This window comes from Tiliqua scincoides, chromosome 2 (genome assembly GCF_035046505.1).
Source record: "Tiliqua scincoides isolate rTilSci1 chromosome 2, rTilSci1.hap2, whole genome shotgun sequence".
NCBI lineage: Eukaryota > Metazoa > Chordata > Lepidosauria > Squamata > Scincidae > Tiliqua > Tiliqua scincoides.
This window is the reverse complement of record NC_089822.1, coordinates 190,534,478-190,552,149: the sequence shown is the minus strand read 5'-3', so window position 1 is coordinate 190,552,149 and position 17,672 is coordinate 190,534,478. Positions and strand designations below refer to the sequence as shown.

The window sequence follows — 17,672 nt, the reverse complement described above, 5'->3', positions numbered from 1 at the left end:
AAATATACAGTAGTTATCCTAGAAGTCAATTCAGTTGCCTGAAGGTATCAATATTAGATAATACCACAATCCTGCTTATCACTCGTTCTTTAATTTGTAAAGACAAACTGCCCTTTTGAGCCACTGCGGTCAACCTTTGCTGGTCAGTCATCAATTTTAGGGTTAGAACATGCTCCAAATCCAACCTCTGAAATTTATGCACTGGACACCAACATTTCTACTAAAATCCTAGCACTTACTTCCACTGAACTATCTGGATAGATGGAATAATGCCACAGAACACTGGATTATGCTTTTTTATTCAAAAGCTAGTTTAGCATCAATATCCATGTCATGGTGAATCAGAACACATGTAAAATACCTTACAATACATTAGATTCCAAAAAGGTACCAAAAAGTACAGTAAAATTAACACTTCCATTACAGGAAATGTATGACACAAAAACCAATACAAAATAAAAAGGTGGAAAGTGACACTGGTTCCCTAAGATGCATCTTATTCTGTACAACTGGAATAACGTCGTTCATAGTTAACTCCAAGAGGCAGTCCCTAGATGCAGAGCTGCAGGTTTAAGCAGACCCTCAAAAATCAATTTCAGTTTAACCTATCAATAAAATCATTAACCTTCAGCAAGGCTGAAATTTACACACCACACTGTCTAGACAACTATTATCTGTAAATATTAAACAAAGACATTTCCAGGGAGCTCTTCAGATACACATAACAGGCCATAGAAATTTATTGTAAAGTTAAATTTGGTACATAATTGTAATGTCCATCTACAGCATCGAGTACAAAACCTATGCAGTGGGCTTCTGCCCAAGAGCATGCCACTGCATACCTGAATACCTTTGATCAATATGGCTTGTAGTTATTCTGATGTCCACCACGTCTTGGAGCCTTCCCATAATTTGAACTGCCTTGACCTATGAACAAGAGACCGAATGCATTAAACTGCTATTTAGTTATGTTTGCATATACCCAATACAGTTCTCTTTACTTACTGTAATCATAGCCCGGTCCATATCCAAAATACCCATATCCTGAATAATCATAGCCTCCATAGCCACCATAACCTTGCTGATAGCCGTATCCTTGACTCCCATAACCCTGGTTCCAGTAATTGCCATAACCTTGATTCCAATTTTGACTTTGAGCTATAGAAAGGAAAACCATCCACAAAATCCCATTTTAGTATAGAAGCTTGTCTTAGAATGCGTCCATACTAAAGTAGCGTGCATTATACGTACCTCTTCTTCCACCTCTTCCTCGACCACCTCCAGAACCAAACTGTTGTTGCTGATATACTTCTTTTGGCTGTGCTACCTTTATTTCACACTGAAAGAACAAGAACACTATAAAGTTAGTAATGCAGCAGCTTCCCAATGCTAGAACCACAGACAACTTAAAGAGTTCTGGTTTTCAGATGGGTTATAAACACAAGTTTTAGAACCACCAAGGCCAAGATGCAAACTTGCACTTGCTACTGTTAAGATCTATATTTATCAAGATACTAGGACCCTTAAACACTTATCTTCAGTTTGTGTCTCCAAAAAAATTCATCATGGTTTTAAATTCTTCATGGTAGCCTCTCTACTTCAGGTTCTCCACTCTAATATTATGAACGCTTTAAAAAGCAAGTACAGTGGGCCCTCCTTATCCACAGATGCCTCTCCACACCTTAGAGGGCCTGGTTCAGATCTGGGAAGTCTTCTAATGAGGCCTATGTAGCAGACTGTGGGCTGCCACAACCTCTGGAGGGCACAGCAAGTAAGTGCCCCCCACCTGGGACTCAAGCATCTGTGGATTTTGGTATCCACCAGGGCTCCTGGAATGAATTCCCTGCAGATGTGGGCCCACTGTATGTGGAAAGCAACTTCCAAAGGCAATCAGTGTATACTTGCGTAGCAAAATAACTTGATAACTCACATGGAAAAGTAGTTTCCATTTTTTAAAAAACCTCATAGAATCCATAACAGAGAATCCAGTACTATTTGCATACATTTTCAAGGACATTTGCATACTTTTTCCACACCACATATATTCCCTTCAATTGTCAGTGCAATATATGTAGGCCAGTTGTACTAAGATTCCAAGGCACCAGAGATCACCTGCAACTTTTAATGGGCTACTTTTCTTTGGCCCTCTTACACTTGTTGCAGCCTTCTATACAAGCTAATGCATCTGTTCCACTTCTCCACCTTCTACTTCTGTGGTTCTTACTGCATCCTTTTCTGTTTAGAGCAGTCTCTCCCCCACTCCATTTTGGGTTTTGCTAAGTCTTAATTCAAAAGGAAGCACTCCATCTTAAACCAGCCTAACCTTTGCCTTGTACAGTTCTATGAACAGGGAGTTCTATGAACAGTTATTTCAGGAGGATAAATAAAAAAATCAAATCAGTTTCTTTTATTAACATGAAAATTTAATAAGCCTATAAGAAAAGTTTTATAAGAAAGTCAGAAATTGTTTTAAAAATAATTTTGTTAAAAGAGAATACCAACAAATAAAAACCTAAACTTATCTTAAAACTGGGCCATGGTCATGATCAATACAAAACTTAAAAATATTTTCAACAATACGTAATGAACAGCCATGGAAAAATTCTGAGGTAACAAATTAAAACTGAGTCAGGTATTCTTGTTTACTGGTTTCCTACTAGAATAGCAAGTTATGACATGCTGTAGGATACAGGAATGTCATGCTGTAGGCCAGAAAGCAAGTCCTATTTTGTTCAATAGACTTTCAAATAAGTGTGCACAGAATTTTAACCACTTCCTTCAAGGGAATGATCTTATTCAGAACCTTTACATATGTGCAAAGATAGCTAAACAAACCTCCATCACGTCTTCAAGATGCAGGGCCAAACTATATGCAATAGTACCCAAACAAACCTTTGGATCATTCAGACCACATGCCATTTGCTTTGCAGAACTATGGGCATGTTTAATGCATCATTAGCCCTAATGTGCTTTGGGTCAATAGCTATGGGGAAGATGAGAAACAATCCGGACTAGGACTGAGACATGGGAGAATTCCAAGCTTTTGCCTTCACATCAGTCTCTGCCATTCACACCCTACAGCTGCTATTTACCCAAAAATAAAAGCTCCCCTTAGCACCAGTGGGAGCTTTCCTCCTGCACAAGCAGCTGCCAGGGAGGGCACAATCTCCACTGGGACTACAGAAGAGAGGTTCAAGTCATCCTTAGTCCCAGGTCACAATCTAAGCCTGTATCAGCCTCCTTCCACAACCACTACTGATTAAAGAAAAAAATGAGGTAGCAATCCTATGCAAACTTACTTGAGAATAAGTTCAATTGAACTACCCGACACTTGGGTCTGAGTAGACATGCATAGGACTGTGCTTGTTGGACCATTAAAGCTAATAATGGACTAGACCTGTACAGTTAGGCCTACAATTATGCAAAGCAAATGACATGTGAGCTGCATGTTCAAAAGGTTTAAGAATATGTTCTTGGGATGTTTATAAGTGTAAATATGGTTGTATTTAGCTGCAAACCTATGGGTTTGATCCAGACCTCCAAAGACAACTCCTGCAGATGGAAAGGTCAGAGGGCATAAATAAGCCCTGTTTTTATCCCATGACATGCATACCTAAGGCTATAACATGGAATAGGAGACCAGCATGCACATCCTGTATCTCAGACATTAAGTGTCTGTTGGGGGAAGGAAGAACTGAGTCAGTATCACTGTTGGAATTATGGCAAACAGTTTGCACGCATGGTTATTCAGGAAAATGAAAATGAGAAGCTAAGTCATTCCTTCTTTGGTATACATCAATTATTTAAATCAACTTGATTTAAGTCAATCCACCTTACTATCACATGCTACAATAATGCAATAAATTGTGCCAACAGCACTGACACATCTAGCCTTTGACATCTAAAACTGCAAACCTACACACTTGCCTAAGAGTTTCACTAAACTCCGTACAGTTTATTTCCAAGTAGATATGCCATTAGCCTTGTTCCAATACAAGACCCTGCTTCAGCTCTAAACAAAAGATGCTATGCAAAACAGGTCTGATTTCATTTTAAGATCACTAAGTCAACTACTTCTAAAAATTAAAGTCGCAGTTACAACCAAGTCATTAAGTTATGAACTCCTACCTTGCTACCACTGACATTGTGGAATTTTTTCTCCAAGATCTTCTTAACTGGGTCTTCTTCTTTAAATGTAATGAACACAAACCCCCTTCTTTTATTGGTCTTTGGATCCATTGGAAGTTCAATTGCCTCAATCTGATGAAAGACAGTAATTTACATTTATTGTGCATCTTTTGCTTTACCTAGAAATTCACATAAGCAAATCTGAGAATTCACTGTACAAATTCAAGCTCCACATTTCTGGCTCTTCTTGGAACAAGGCTGCCCTAGCTTACAGAAATACTGTTTCACATAAATAAAATGGTTTCCTATTGTATGCAATTATAGTGGAAGGGAAGCTGGTATACTTCCTCCAAGATTCAGTTTCTTAAAGCAGATGAGCAATCAGAAAACTGCTTTAAAAGTGCTGGGGTCATAGGGCTACAAGTTACAAGACACCAGTATCTGTAAAGTGATAGCACCAACTCACATTGCCAGATTTCAAAATACAGTATACTCAGTGGGATGCGGTGTCCACGTTACATCTTGCTAATGGGTCAAAAGACAGCATATGAAGCACAAGGATGCATGTATTTTCCAGCAAACATAATCCGCACCTTGAAATTGAACACCCATTTAGTTTTTAAACTAAATAATAGCTCCTATCCTTATAACTCTGCCTAGGTAACCCACCTCTCCGAATTCTCCGAAGTATTCCCGAATCTTGTCTTCTGTTGCTTCTGGGTTAAGTCCACCAACAAATATTTTCTTCACAGGATCCTTTTTCATTGCCATTGCCTTTTTAGGATCAATCACTCGTCCATCTAACTTGTGTTCTTTCTGCTCCAAAACCTATAACATAATTTAATGACATCAGGTCAAAACTAGCACAAAAATTAAAAATACTATGATTTAAGGTTCTAATCCTTTAAACTCACTTTGTCAACACTTGCTGCCTCTTTGAAGAGAATGAAACCAAAACCTCTTGATCTTCCTGTATTGGGGTCCATCTTTATTGTGCAGTCAGTCACTTCACCAAATTTGGTGAAGTAGTCTTTCAAATCTTTTTTGCTTGTATCCCAACTGAGGCCACCAACAAACATTTTTCTGAAACAATTGAAATGTTAATTTTAGCACAGCAATAAGATAAATGTACACCTAAGCTGGTGCCTACAATTAATATGGCTGACACTGAGACTAATAAACTAATGTTTATTAGTACAGGTTGAAACTCTCTTATCTGAAATGCTTGGCACCAGATGTGTTTTGGATTTTGGAATATACGTCTATACATAATGAGGTATCTTGGGGATGGGACCCAAGCCTAAACATAAAAATCATTTAAACACAGAGCCTGAAGGTAATTTTATACAGTATTGTTAATAATTTTGTGCATGAAACAAAGTTTGTGTACATTGTATCATCATGCTGGTGCTCAAAAGTGTTGATTTTGACATCATGGTGGCACTTTAAAAGTTCTGGATTTTGGAGCATTTTGGATTAGGGATGCTCAACCTGTACATGTGGGCAATTACTATCAACAAATTCCTTTCAATTAAGGAAAGATACCTCATCTCCCAAGTAGTATCTGTAACCTAAAAAAGTGGAAGGTATACACTCTTATAACTTCATTTCAAATTTTAGGTTGAATTAAATCAAATGCTTTGGAGCTTTATAAGCTACCTTGGGCATTTGCTTCAGCATGGGAAAGGTGGGATATAAATAAATAATAAAATAAAGGTAGAATATAAATAATAAAATTAATGTATTACTCAAATAAATACAAAGTTATAGCTAATGCATGCAACAAATTGATACTTCAAACAAACAAGACACAATTATTGTAACTCATCTTGACACTTAGCTTTCTAGACTTTCTACCTATATACTCATCAGATAAATGAACCCATTTTATCTGCTAGAACAATGTTCCCTCTTGCTCATATATTTAGATACATTCATACACGCATTATAAAGAAAAAGCTTCAGACTCCTCATATTTCAGAAGAAAAACATGCAAAAGTTACAAACGAACCCTGCAAGCATAAATGTAACAAAAACCTAATCAAGGGTTTTTATCATTAGGTTTTAAACCTAATACGAGCATACACAGACACACCAAACAAGGAGTGTGCAGAAGTTTCCCATTCTACTGACAGCACATTATGTCTCCTATAACCCTTTCCAGTGTTTACATTGGGCACAAGACTGGTCAATAACAGTTTAAAAATTCCCGCCACAGCCTTCCAAAGTAATGAGTAAGACCAGCACTTCATAGAAGCAACATGCGATCAGGTATGACCCCCTAGGGCAATCATTTTCAACCACAGTGCTGTGGCACCCTGGTGTGCCACAGACGGTCTGCAGGTGTGCCACAAGAGTTTGGGGAGGATCATTTTTTAGTAAGGCCACTGGGGGATATGAGCCCCTGCTGTCAGTGTGGTATGCCTTATCAATTGTAAAAAAAAACCCAATGGTGTGCCTTGACAACTTTAGTGCCTCATCAGTGTGCCAGAAGATGAAAAAGGTCAAAAATCAATGCCCATAGGGCTCAGGAAGTATTTGCTTCCTTCATACGCAAAGGAACTCTGCTTAAGTCAAACATTTCAGTTTTTTATTTGGAAGTGTTACTGTATAATGGAGGTGTTAAAAAAACGGATGTAACTTATCATACTCCTGCACAGCCACAGAACAGAAACCAAGCTATTCAGCTTAAGCAGATTATTTTTGAGATAGCAGTTAACCATGATACCAATACCAGCTGAAACACCAAACACCAATGCGTTTGTTTCAGTCGTACATAAGGGCACTCAGTTAAATCAGGCTGCTATCTCATAATTTATAAAAGGCAATGCGCTAGAAGTCTCCTGCATTCTATCCAGCAGCCCTCAAAAAGCTACAGCTGGGCTTAGTCAAGCGATAAGATGGTCAAGGCTTCCTCCCAGGAAAGCATGGGCAGGATTGCAGCCTTAGTCCAATCCTATGCCTACCTACTCAGAAGTAAGTCCCATTAGAGTCAACGGGGCTTACTCCCAGGTAAGTGTGGACAGGATCTGAGAAGAGCTACAGATCTTTTCGGGAAACGCGACCGTACCAACAGCCCAATCCTCAGCGGGTCTACTGAGAAGGAAGTCCCATTACGTTCAACGGGCTTGCTCCGAGGAAAGCGTGCACGGGACTGCGGCCACGAGGGACGCGCCAAGGAAGGGCGCTGGACACGCTTTGCCAGCGGGAGCCCGCGCGCCCCTCCCCCGCAGCCACCACATGGCGCCAACAAAAGCGAGCTCCAGAACAAAGGAGGAGGCCGCGCGGCGGCAGCGGCTCCGGCCCAGCTCATTGTCTGCCTCGGCCCCGCGGCGGAGCCCGAAAGGCCGAGCGGAGCCGCGCCGCGCACGCCACGCAATGGCGCGGCCTCGACCGTGCCTTTGTGAGCGTGGAGGGAGGAGCCTGCGGGCCTCGGGCCTGCGCTCCCGCGGGGAAGGAAGGGCTGGCGGCGGCGCTCACCCCGCGTCCTCCTCGTTCTTGCTGGCGTTGATCTGGTTCCCCTCGGCGCCGTTCTGGCTGCCGGCAGCCTCGGCGGGGGCGGCGGACTGGCCAGCCTCCTCGTCCGCCTCGCCGTCGCCCACCACGGCGGCCGCCACCACCTCCTCCTCTTCCTCCTCGGGCTGCTCCGGCAGCTGCTCCTCGTCGCCGCCGCCCGAGCCCTCGGCAGCGGCCGCCTCGTGCCCGTTCTCCGTGCCGCCGAACTGGTGCTCCACCTCGGCCATGGTGCGCTGCCTCGACCTGCGCAAGAGACGGCGGAAGTCCCCGTCAACGGCCTGCGAGGCGAGGGCGGGGCCTGCGCCCCCCGCCTCCCTCGCGGCGCCCCCACTCACGTCAACGGCCGCGGTCCTCTCACCACCACCACAGGGCCGCTTCGGTCGCCGTTCGAGCCCGCCTCTGTCCCCGGCCTCCTCAGGCGACAATCCCGCGCAGTCTCTGCCTCGCACGCCGCACTCCCAGCTCTACCCAGAAGGGAAAGCGCGTTCCCGCCTCGGCCGCCTTTAATAGGCCTCGCGGGGCCGCGCCGGCACCTCGCAACGAGCGCGCCGCTGATCGGCCACCATGGCCTGTCACTCAGCAAGAAGGGCGCCTCTCGTTGGCTGGGAGTCTCAAGCCCGCGCGCGCGCGCTCCTCTCTCGCCTCCTCTGCCCCCCCCTCCGGCTCCTCAGCGCTGGCTTGTGCCTGCAGGCCTGCACGGAAGGGCTTCCCGCTCGAGAAATAAAGGCTGCAGTCCTAGCCACTTACCTGGGAGTAAGCCCATTGACTTTAATGGGCCTTACTCCTGAGTAGACATGCAGAGGACTGGGCTCCGAGGCTGCAGTCCTAGCCACACTTTCCTGGGAGTAAGCCCCACTGACTCTAATGGGACATACTACTGAGTAGACATGCATAAGCTTGGGTTTTAAGGCTGCAGTGCTAACCACACTTACCTGGGAGTAAGCCTATTGACTCTAATGGGACTTACTTCTGAGTAGACACATGGTATTGGGCTCTGAGGCTGCAACCCTATCCACACTTTCTTGGGAGTAAACCCCACTGACTCTAATGGGACTTACTCCTGAGTAGACATGCACAGGCTTGGGCTTTGAGGCTGCAGTCCTAGCCACACTTACCTGACTAATATGGGACTTACCTCTGAGTAGACATGCTCAGGACTGGGCTCAAAGTCCCATTTGTGGGAGGAAATGCTTCCAGTCACACAACATGAACACTGCTCTAAGCAGGGTCGGTTCTAGACTCTGAAGGGCCTTTCCTGGCACAGCTCCCCAAGGAGCAGCCCCCTCCTCCCTCCTCCTTTGGGTGCCACTATTAGGCCCAATCTCAGCTGCCATCCAAAGTGAGCAGAGCCAGGATGGTGTAGGTGTTTGGGAGCTAGGCTAAAATTTGGAAGACACAGGTTCAAATCCCCACTCAGTCATGAAGCTTTCTGGGTGACTTCGAGCCAGTCACTCTCAGCCTCACCTACTTCACAGGGTTGTTGTGAGGACTAAAGGAGGGAAAGACCATGTATGCCACCCTGAGCTCCTTGGAGGAAGGGTGGTATAAACATGGGGGGGAATGACCTTTCCAGTGAGTGCCACTTGATTACCTCATATGGATCATGAGAGTAAGGAAATGTTGCTGCTGCCCCGAGACCTCACAGGGTTGTTGTGAGAACAAAAGGAAGGATGGAACTATGTATGCAACCCTGAGCTCCTTGGAGAAAGGGTGGTATAAAAATGAGGGGGGGGGAATGACTATTCCAGTAAATGCCACTTGATCCTAGATCAGGGATTTTCAACCTTTTTCAACTCACGGCACACTGACAAGGCACTAAAATGGTCAAGGCACACCACCAGGTTTTTGACAAGGCACACCATGCTGCCAGTGGGGGCTCACATCTCCTATTGGCCCTATTAATGAATGACCTCCCCCCAAATTCCTGTGGCACACAAGAGGACCACTCACGGCACACTAGTGTGCCACGGCACAGTGGTTGAAAATGGCTGTCCTAGATGGCCCTCTCAGGAGTCCTGGCTGCAACTACTTCTCAGTCTTATTAGGGCCCTCCCAGCCATGCCACCCAGAGGGAATATGCAAACAAGCGGATGCTCATCGCAGTCATCTCCACCTCTTAGGCTGCAGTTTTGTGCACACTTTCCTGAGAAAATTCCATTGGATGCAATGGCACTTCTGAGCAGACAGGCATAGGATTGCCACCCTATAAATGTCTGAAGTCTACTCCTTGCAGTCCAAGCATTTCTGTCACTCATGCAAGCAGGTGATGGAGCTGAAGAGGTGCTTCAGGAAGCAACTGCTGCCTTCTTCATTCAGGACGCAATCCTAACCCCTTATGTCAGTGCTTTCCAGCACTGACATAAGGGCAGTGCAGCTCTGAGGTAAGGGAACAAACATTCCCTTACTTTGAGGAGGCGTCCATGAGTGACACCTGTTGAGGTCCACTCCTAAAGCCTTCAAATCCCTCTTGCAGATGTCCTTGTATCGCAGCTGTGGTCTACCTGTAGGGCGCTTTCCTTGCACGAGTTCTCCATAGAGGAGATCCTTTGGGATCCGGCTGTGCAGCATGGCCGTCCCAGTTTGAAGAGATGGGATCCTTTGGGATCCGGCTGTATAGCATGGCCTTTCCCAGTTTGAAGAGACACTTGGCCAACAGACTGAGGCAAAGAGGCAAAGAAGGAAGGCCCATAGCCAGGGAGACAGACCAGGGACAGACTGCACTTGCTCCCGGTGTGGAAGGGATTGTCACTCCCGAATCAGCCTTTTCAGCCACACTAGACGCTGTTCCAGAACCACCATTCAGAGCGCGATACCATAGTCTTTTGAGACTGAAGGTTGCCAACAACCCAACCCATGAGTGACACCCAACTGCAGGATGCAGCACATGTCCCATTGGCACCACTATACCAGTGCAGGAAATCACTGACATAAGGGGTTAGGATTGTGCCCTCACTCTGTCATTGGTGCAACAGTTCAAACCAGATCCAGCAAGAATAATGCCCCCTCCAGAACTGCTTAGCAGGAGATGGCAAGAAAGCAGCAGTGGTGGATTCTCCTTACCTATGATTTGCTCAGTCGTCGTCGTCGTCCCGTCCCCATCCCCGTCCCTGTCCCCCCCCCCAGTAGTGGTGCTCGGCCACATCCAGACTACTACCAGAAGCAAGGGTACTAAAGTAGAGGTGGCTGCTCCCTCTAACTTCCACTGTCTTGCCTACTTGGGCAGAAGACGGAGATGTTGATATCATTGCTTTAAAAACTGACAACACAGTTCCCACAACAGCGGGGACTAAAACTTCTTAGAGTTAGGGTGCTCTCTCACTGGCAAGGGAGTTGATACTTCTCAATGACAGCTAGGCAAGGGTAAGGAGCCCTACCTTAGCTGCTACCTAACAGAGCCATCCTTGCATATACAGTACTGTAACAATTTTCTTTCCAAGAACCCTGCTGAATAAAACATCCAAAAGTTGAGCTAGGTTTTTTGTTTAACAGAGAAACAAGCCTGTTATAATGCAGGATGCTAAATCGATTTTATGGGACTTTAAAGTGGACCTGTTCTGCTTCCTCAAAAAAAGCAGCTGAATAAGGGAGAAACCTAAGCCCTACAAAAGCATTTCGTCCTGTAGCAGAAAGGCCATAGACAAGGAAGAAAGAAAACAAACAGCAGATGCTCTTTGGCCAACAATGTGTGCATTATTTTTCTTGCTATATAGGTTCGCTCTTCCCTCCCCCACTTAAGAAGCAAAATAAATCAGACTCTTTAACTATGTAATATGATTCTGAGTCCAGAATAACTGCTTGTGACAGCTAAATACTTGTACAGACAATTCTAGTTCACTAAATTAAAACATTTTTTCATATCGCAAAACCTGACTTCTCACAGAGTCCTTGAAACAGACCACTCCTACACATTTGTTTGGAAGTAAGCCCAACTGCCGTGTGACTGCCAACTAAGGGCCCAATCCTACCCAATTTTCCAGTGCTGGTGCTGCTATACCAATGGGGTATGCACTGCTTACTGTGTTGGGGAGTCAGTCACAGAGGCCTCCTCAAGGGATGGAAACATTTTTTCCTTTACCCAAGGTTGCATTACGACTACACTGGTGCTGGAAAGTTGGATAGGATTGGGCCCTTCCAGTACCGGTGCAGTCATAATGCAGCCCCAAGGTAAAGGAACAGTTGTTCCCATACCTTAAGGAGGCCACTGTGACTGACTCCCTACCACAGGATGCAGTGCATGCCCCATTGGTACAGCTGCACCTGCACTGGAAAATTGGATAGGATTGGGCCCTGAAATTGTAATCCTATGCACACTGACCAAGAAACAAGTGTTACTGAACTTAATTTTAAAGTGAACGCATATATGATTGGACTCCACTGTTGCAGTCTTATGCATGCTGACTTGAAAGTACATCCCAATGCAATGCTGCACTGAAATTCTTTCCAAGGTAATATGCACAGAACTGCATGATTTACAATACACTCTGGAACATTGCTGAAAAGGAAGTCTCACTGATTTCAAAGGGACTTATTTCCATTTAAGTATGCTTAAGATTGCATCCACAAGACTTTCAGGGCAATAGTTCTATGTACATGGAAGTAATAGCACTGTAATTTTTGGATAAATATAATACTTAAACCATAGCACTTTCAGATCATACAAAGTGCTTCACATTTTTTATCAGGATTGAATTCTTACAACAACCTATAAGGTAAATAGTAGTACAGGCATGCCCTGGTATCTGCAGGGGTTCCATTCCAGAATCTCCCATGGTTAGGTGATACTTTGGATACCAGGGAACTCCCTCCACCCTCCAGAGGTGAGCGGAGCTATGGTCCCCTCACCTCTGGAGGGTGTTCTGAACCCTTCAGAGGCCACACGTGTCCGCCCACAGCCTCTACTGGCCTCAGAATTACTCTTAAAAACTGACTTCCATTTTTTGTAAACCAGAAGTGACATTTTTAATGCCTTATATAGCATTTAAAACGTCACTTTCTGGTTTTACAAAGAAAACAGAAGTTGCTTTTTTTGCTCTAAGACTCATTCTGAGCCCAGCAGAGGTCACGGGAGGACTCACACAGCCTCTGCTGGGCTCAGAAGACCCTCTGGATGCCAGGGGTGAAGCGCTCTCACCTCTGGAGGGGGTGCACATAGGGGGACCCCGTGGACCCAATATGTGGATAAGTGAAACTTTGGATACGGGATCCATGGATACGGGGGTCTCCTGTATTACAACAGGGGAATTAAGGCTGAAACAGTGACTTACCTAAGGCCACCTAATGAGTTGAATGAGATAAGGGAACAAACATTCCCTTACCTTGAGGAGGCATCTGTGACTGCCTCCCCACTGCAAGATGCAGCACACCCCTGTTGGTATGGCTGCATTGCTGCTGGAAAGATGGATAGGTTTAGGCTCTGATCTATAAATTAGAACTACTCTGATTCCTGGTTGAATAGGATTAGACCTCCACTCTATCACTTCAAACACAAATGTAACTGGACTTCCACTTTTGGACTGTTTTAGAAAAGGTGCATTCAAAGCTGTAGTAATAGAACACTTACAACCCAATCCTAACCAACATTTCAGCACTGATGCAGCTGTGCAACCAGAATATGCATTGCATTCTGCAGTGGCAGGGCAATCATAGAGGCCTTCTCATAGTAAGGGAACTTTTATTCCCTTCCCTTGATGCTGCATTGGCGAGGACTGAACTGTTAATCCTCTACAAAAACTCTGCTATTGGAAGGTGTTATTTCCCAGCAGTCACATGCCCCAAATGCTGCCCATTATGTTATGGACTCTGAACAGGAAGCATTATGCTTTCACAGAAAACAGAATGACAATTATGATTACATTATGATTATTGTGTTTCTCATGGACTGGGAGGAAAGAGGAATACAGCGACCAGGTTGAGGAAAAAATGTTTCCTCTTTCGCCTAAGCCCTTCCACCACACCCATGATTACCCTTTTCTTGCTTTTTCCCAACACAATGAAACACTGCACCCTTACAGGAAAGATAAACAGTGGTTCCTGCTTGCTCACACTGAGACAAAGAGGACGTCTTTATTTTGGAGTTGAGTCTGCATTAGGTCGTTCTTGTGCAATAACCATATTCTATGATACACGTTATCCGGAGGGCCTTTCTCCCTACTGTAGACTGCATTTGCATCATCTGTACGCTTTGTCAGTTAGTTTTTTGACACTTGTTACAGTTTTCATTTACTAAACCAGGTGTCACTATAAAATATATTCAGATTCTTCTAAGTGACTAGGTTTCATCTGCAGACTCTATTGAGTCCATCTGCTTATAGTCAAAACAACCTTGAGCTTAAAATTCATTTTTGCCTGGTTCACAGGCGTACACATTTGGTCCCTGTTGCGTATATGCAACGTTGGGCAGAAATGGCTTAAGCTTCACAAAAACACTTGCAGGCTGAGCCAGGCAGGCTGATGTTATGGTCCAACTATGCTAGGCAGCTGCAATACGATGGCTATGCTTGATTTACAGCACAATTATGTTTACTCAGAAGTAAGTTTTATTTGGTTAAATGAAGCTTACTCCCAGGAAATCATCCTTAGGATTGCAGCCTTAGAGTAGAGTGACTTAGAGCCCAATCTTATGCATGCTAATAAAATGGCTAATATTATAATGCCATTGTACAAATTGATGGTAAGGCCACACCTGGAGTATTGTGTCCAGTTCAGGTGTGTCCAGTTCACATCTCAAAAAGGACATAGTGGAAATGGAAAAGTTGCAAAAGAGAGCGACTAAGATGATTACTGGGCTGGGGCACCTTCCTTATGAGGAAAGGCTACGGCATTTGGGCCTCTTCAGTCTGGAAAAGAGATGCCTGAGGGGGGACATGATTGAGACATACAAAATTATGCATGGGAAGGATAAAGTGGATAGAGAGATGCTCTTTACACTCTCACATAACACCAGAACCAGGGGACATCCACTAAAACTGAGTGTTGGGAGGGTTAGGACAGACAAAAGAAAATATTTCTTTACTCAGCGTGTGGTCGGTCTGTGGAACTCCTTGCCGCAGGATGTGGTGACGGCATCTGGCCTGGATGCCTTTAAAAGGGGATTGGACAAGTTTCTGGAGGAAAAATTCATTATGGGTTACAAGCCATGATGTGCATGTGCAACCTCCTGATTTTAGAAATGGGCTATGTCAGATGCAAGGGAGGGCACCAAGATGCAGGTCTCTTGTTATCAGATGTGCTCCCTGGGGCATTTGGTGGGCTGCTGTGAGATACAGGAAGCTGGACTAGATGGGCCTATGGCCTGATCCAGTGGGGCTGTTCTTATGTTCTTATGCCTACTCAAAAATAACCCCATTATAGTCAATAGGGCTTACTCCCAGTTCAGTGTGGATAGGACTGCAGCCATAGTCATGATTCTATCTCCACCCCCTCCAAACCAGAAAACAAAATAATACCAATAGAAATTAGAGATAACAGAGCAATGCCTACAAATCCCCACAGCATTGTGGTCACTCTGCTACTGCTCACCAATCAAGACATTGTGAACTAAGATAAAAAGTGGGGCTTGACAGTGGTTTATTGTCTGCCAAAAGGCAAGTGCCAGCACTCCATATCTAGCAGTGGGGAAAGCCATTTGCCAGAGGCCATGGAAATTGAGCTAGATGAACCAATAAGACACCTACATATGTGCCTACTGAATACTCACAGTTTCCCTGAACAGTTAATATCAGGCCCGGCCTTAAGAGCTGAGGGTACAATGCAAAACATTTTTTGGGAACCACCTTCTCATCAAGATGTGTAGGGTGAGGCACCCAGCAGTAGCTACACTGTCAACTGCTGAGGGGGCTGATTTCAAGCCAATTGGACCCAGGGGCGGGCGGGAGAGAGGGGCATCCCATGGAAATGCTCCACTTGTCACACTCTCTTCATGATATCTTGGCATGGAAGATTTCATCCCGGAGCATCAGCCATAGAGCAAGGTGCTAGCTGCAGCTGCAGGCACAGGTTCAATATGGCCAAATTGGTCAAGCTATCCTAAGGCTAGTCCTGGCTAATATATTTAGGGCCCAATCCAATTCAGCTTTCCAGAGCTGATGCTGTTGGGGGGAATAGTCACAAAGGCCTCCTTGAGGTAAGGAGACATTTGCTCCCTCATCTTGTGGCCACATTGCAGCTGCATTGGTGCTAGAAAGTTGGGTAGGATTGGGCCCTTATATTTATAAATATAAAGACATTAGAGCAATCTATACTATGACATGCTTCACACACACTGCAGCTACAACCATCAAAATTGCCAAGCATTAGACATTCTGAAAAATACTGTCCCATCCCGTGGCATCACTTCAGATTCAGATGAATTAATTGAATATCCAGATTGATCTCCATGAGAGTCTTTTTTACAGTTGCTGGTCTCCTAGCAAATTATGATGTGTGTATTTGATTTTTGTTTTTCCATTTTTCTTTAAAATAGAGGTTTGTGAATGACGTCTATTTTTTTGTTCTCCCATTATTGATGATTGCTTTAGTTACTGTCTGACAAATGCTTTTATTTATTTATGCCTTTAGGCAGCATGAATATATGTCACTTAGACACTTGTCTTTTTGTGGATGACGCTGGATCTATGATTGAAAGCCACTGTGATGACAGTTTTCCTGTTTACTGCATGTATGCTCTTATTTCATTTTGTGAACATGCAGTGCTGGTTGTAGAGTTCCTGTGCAAAGCCCCTGAAAGGGCAAACACAGAGAGAAGATCCACTGAGCATGAGCACAAGTCCATGAAGAGTTATAGAACATTCATTTATAACAGAAATATTTTATCTGCTATATTATGCATAGTTTATTCTAAACTGCTGTGATCCTTGGAGAAACAAGTAGGGCAAAAACTTCATTCATTCATGTGTACAGCTGTGCTTGTTGATGGTCAATGTAGCATAGCAATTCCTGTTGGACATAGATGGCAGTGATGAGCCAGTGATGAATCCTCCAGCTACAACACCTACTGGATGACCTTGGGATTGTCACAGCCTCTCAGCTTACCCTACCTCACTGATTTGTTGTGAGGATAAGTGGAGGAATAACCTTGTATACTACTCTGCACTCTTTGGAACAGGGTTGTCCAAACCCCGGCCCTGAGGCCACTTGCAGCTCTCAAGGCCTCTCAATGCGGCCCTCAGGGAGCTCCTAGTCTCCAATGAGCCTCTGGAGATTTGTTGTAGCCCACACTGGCCTGACGCAACTGCTCTCAGCGTGAGGGCAACTGTTTGGCCTCTCAAGTGAGCTGTGGGATGAGGGCTCCCTCCACTGCTTGTTGTTTCACGTCTGTGATGCAGTAGCAGCAGCAATGGAAAGGCCAGCCTTGCTTTGTGCAAGGCCTTTTTTATAGACCTTGAGCTATTGCAATACCTTCATTCATTCATATAAGTTCATCTTTAATATATTCATTTATGTAAACTTATGTAAATTTATTCAAATTTTAAATGTAAATTACATTCTTTTTCCCCAGGCCCCCAACACAGTGTCAGAGAGAAGATGTGGCCCTCCTGCCAAAAACTTTGGACACCCCTGCTTTGGAGGAAGAATGGGGGAGAAAATATATAAACATTCCTGATAAGTGTAAACCCTATAGATAACTTGATTTGTGAAATAAATGTAAATATATTTTAAAAATACACATCCACTCCATAGGTGTAATTTTCATCTCTGCTCATTTTTCCCTTATACCCCATAGTGCATGGCATGGACGATGCTCTGCCCAGGCCCTTTCTTCTAAAATTCTTCAGCAGCCCTGAAGTACTTTTCACATCATTATCTCTGAACAGCAAAAAATGGTTCAGGGCTCCAAATTCCGTTGATGCAGCACTGGGTACTAGTCTCTGCTCTTAAGGATGGCAGCTGCTGCCCTCCTCAACTCAGTTGAAAAGGCATTCCTGCTTTTTCACAGTACCCTGCAACGTTTTGTCTTTGCAACACAGAACCTATACAAATATGGGTAGTAGAGATATAGAACTTGGAAGGAACAATGAATGTAGAGAATG

At 44.4% G+C, this 17,672-nt stretch overlaps 1 protein-coding gene across 2 annotated transcripts; it reads right to left on the bottom strand.

Moving 5' to 3' along the window:
* Nucleotides 1-282: 282 nt before the first annotated feature.
* Nucleotides 283-8,134, bottom strand: HNRNPAB (heterogeneous nuclear ribonucleoprotein A/B). Of its 2 annotated transcripts, XM_066617846.1 has the most exons (8): nucleotides 7,980-8,134; nucleotides 7,609-7,887; nucleotides 5,043-5,211; nucleotides 4,798-4,956; nucleotides 4,129-4,260; nucleotides 1,252-1,339; nucleotides 1,006-1,158; nucleotides 283-927 (listed from the first exon to the last, which is right to left on the bottom strand). In XM_066617846.1, the coding sequence occupies exons 2-8, from the start codon at nucleotides 7,869-7,871 to the stop codon at nucleotides 857-859; spliced, it is 1,035 nt and encodes a 344-aa protein (XP_066473943.1). In that variant the 5' UTR covers nucleotides 7,872-7,887; nucleotides 7,980-8,134; the 3' UTR covers nucleotides 283-856. The 2 variants fall into 2 exon arrangements, with proteins under 2 accessions (XP_066473943.1, XP_066473944.1); XM_066617847.1 differs by lacking the exon at nucleotides 1,006-1,158 and having other exon boundaries at nucleotides 7,980-8,130.
* Nucleotides 8,135-17,672: the final 9,538 nt, after the last annotated feature.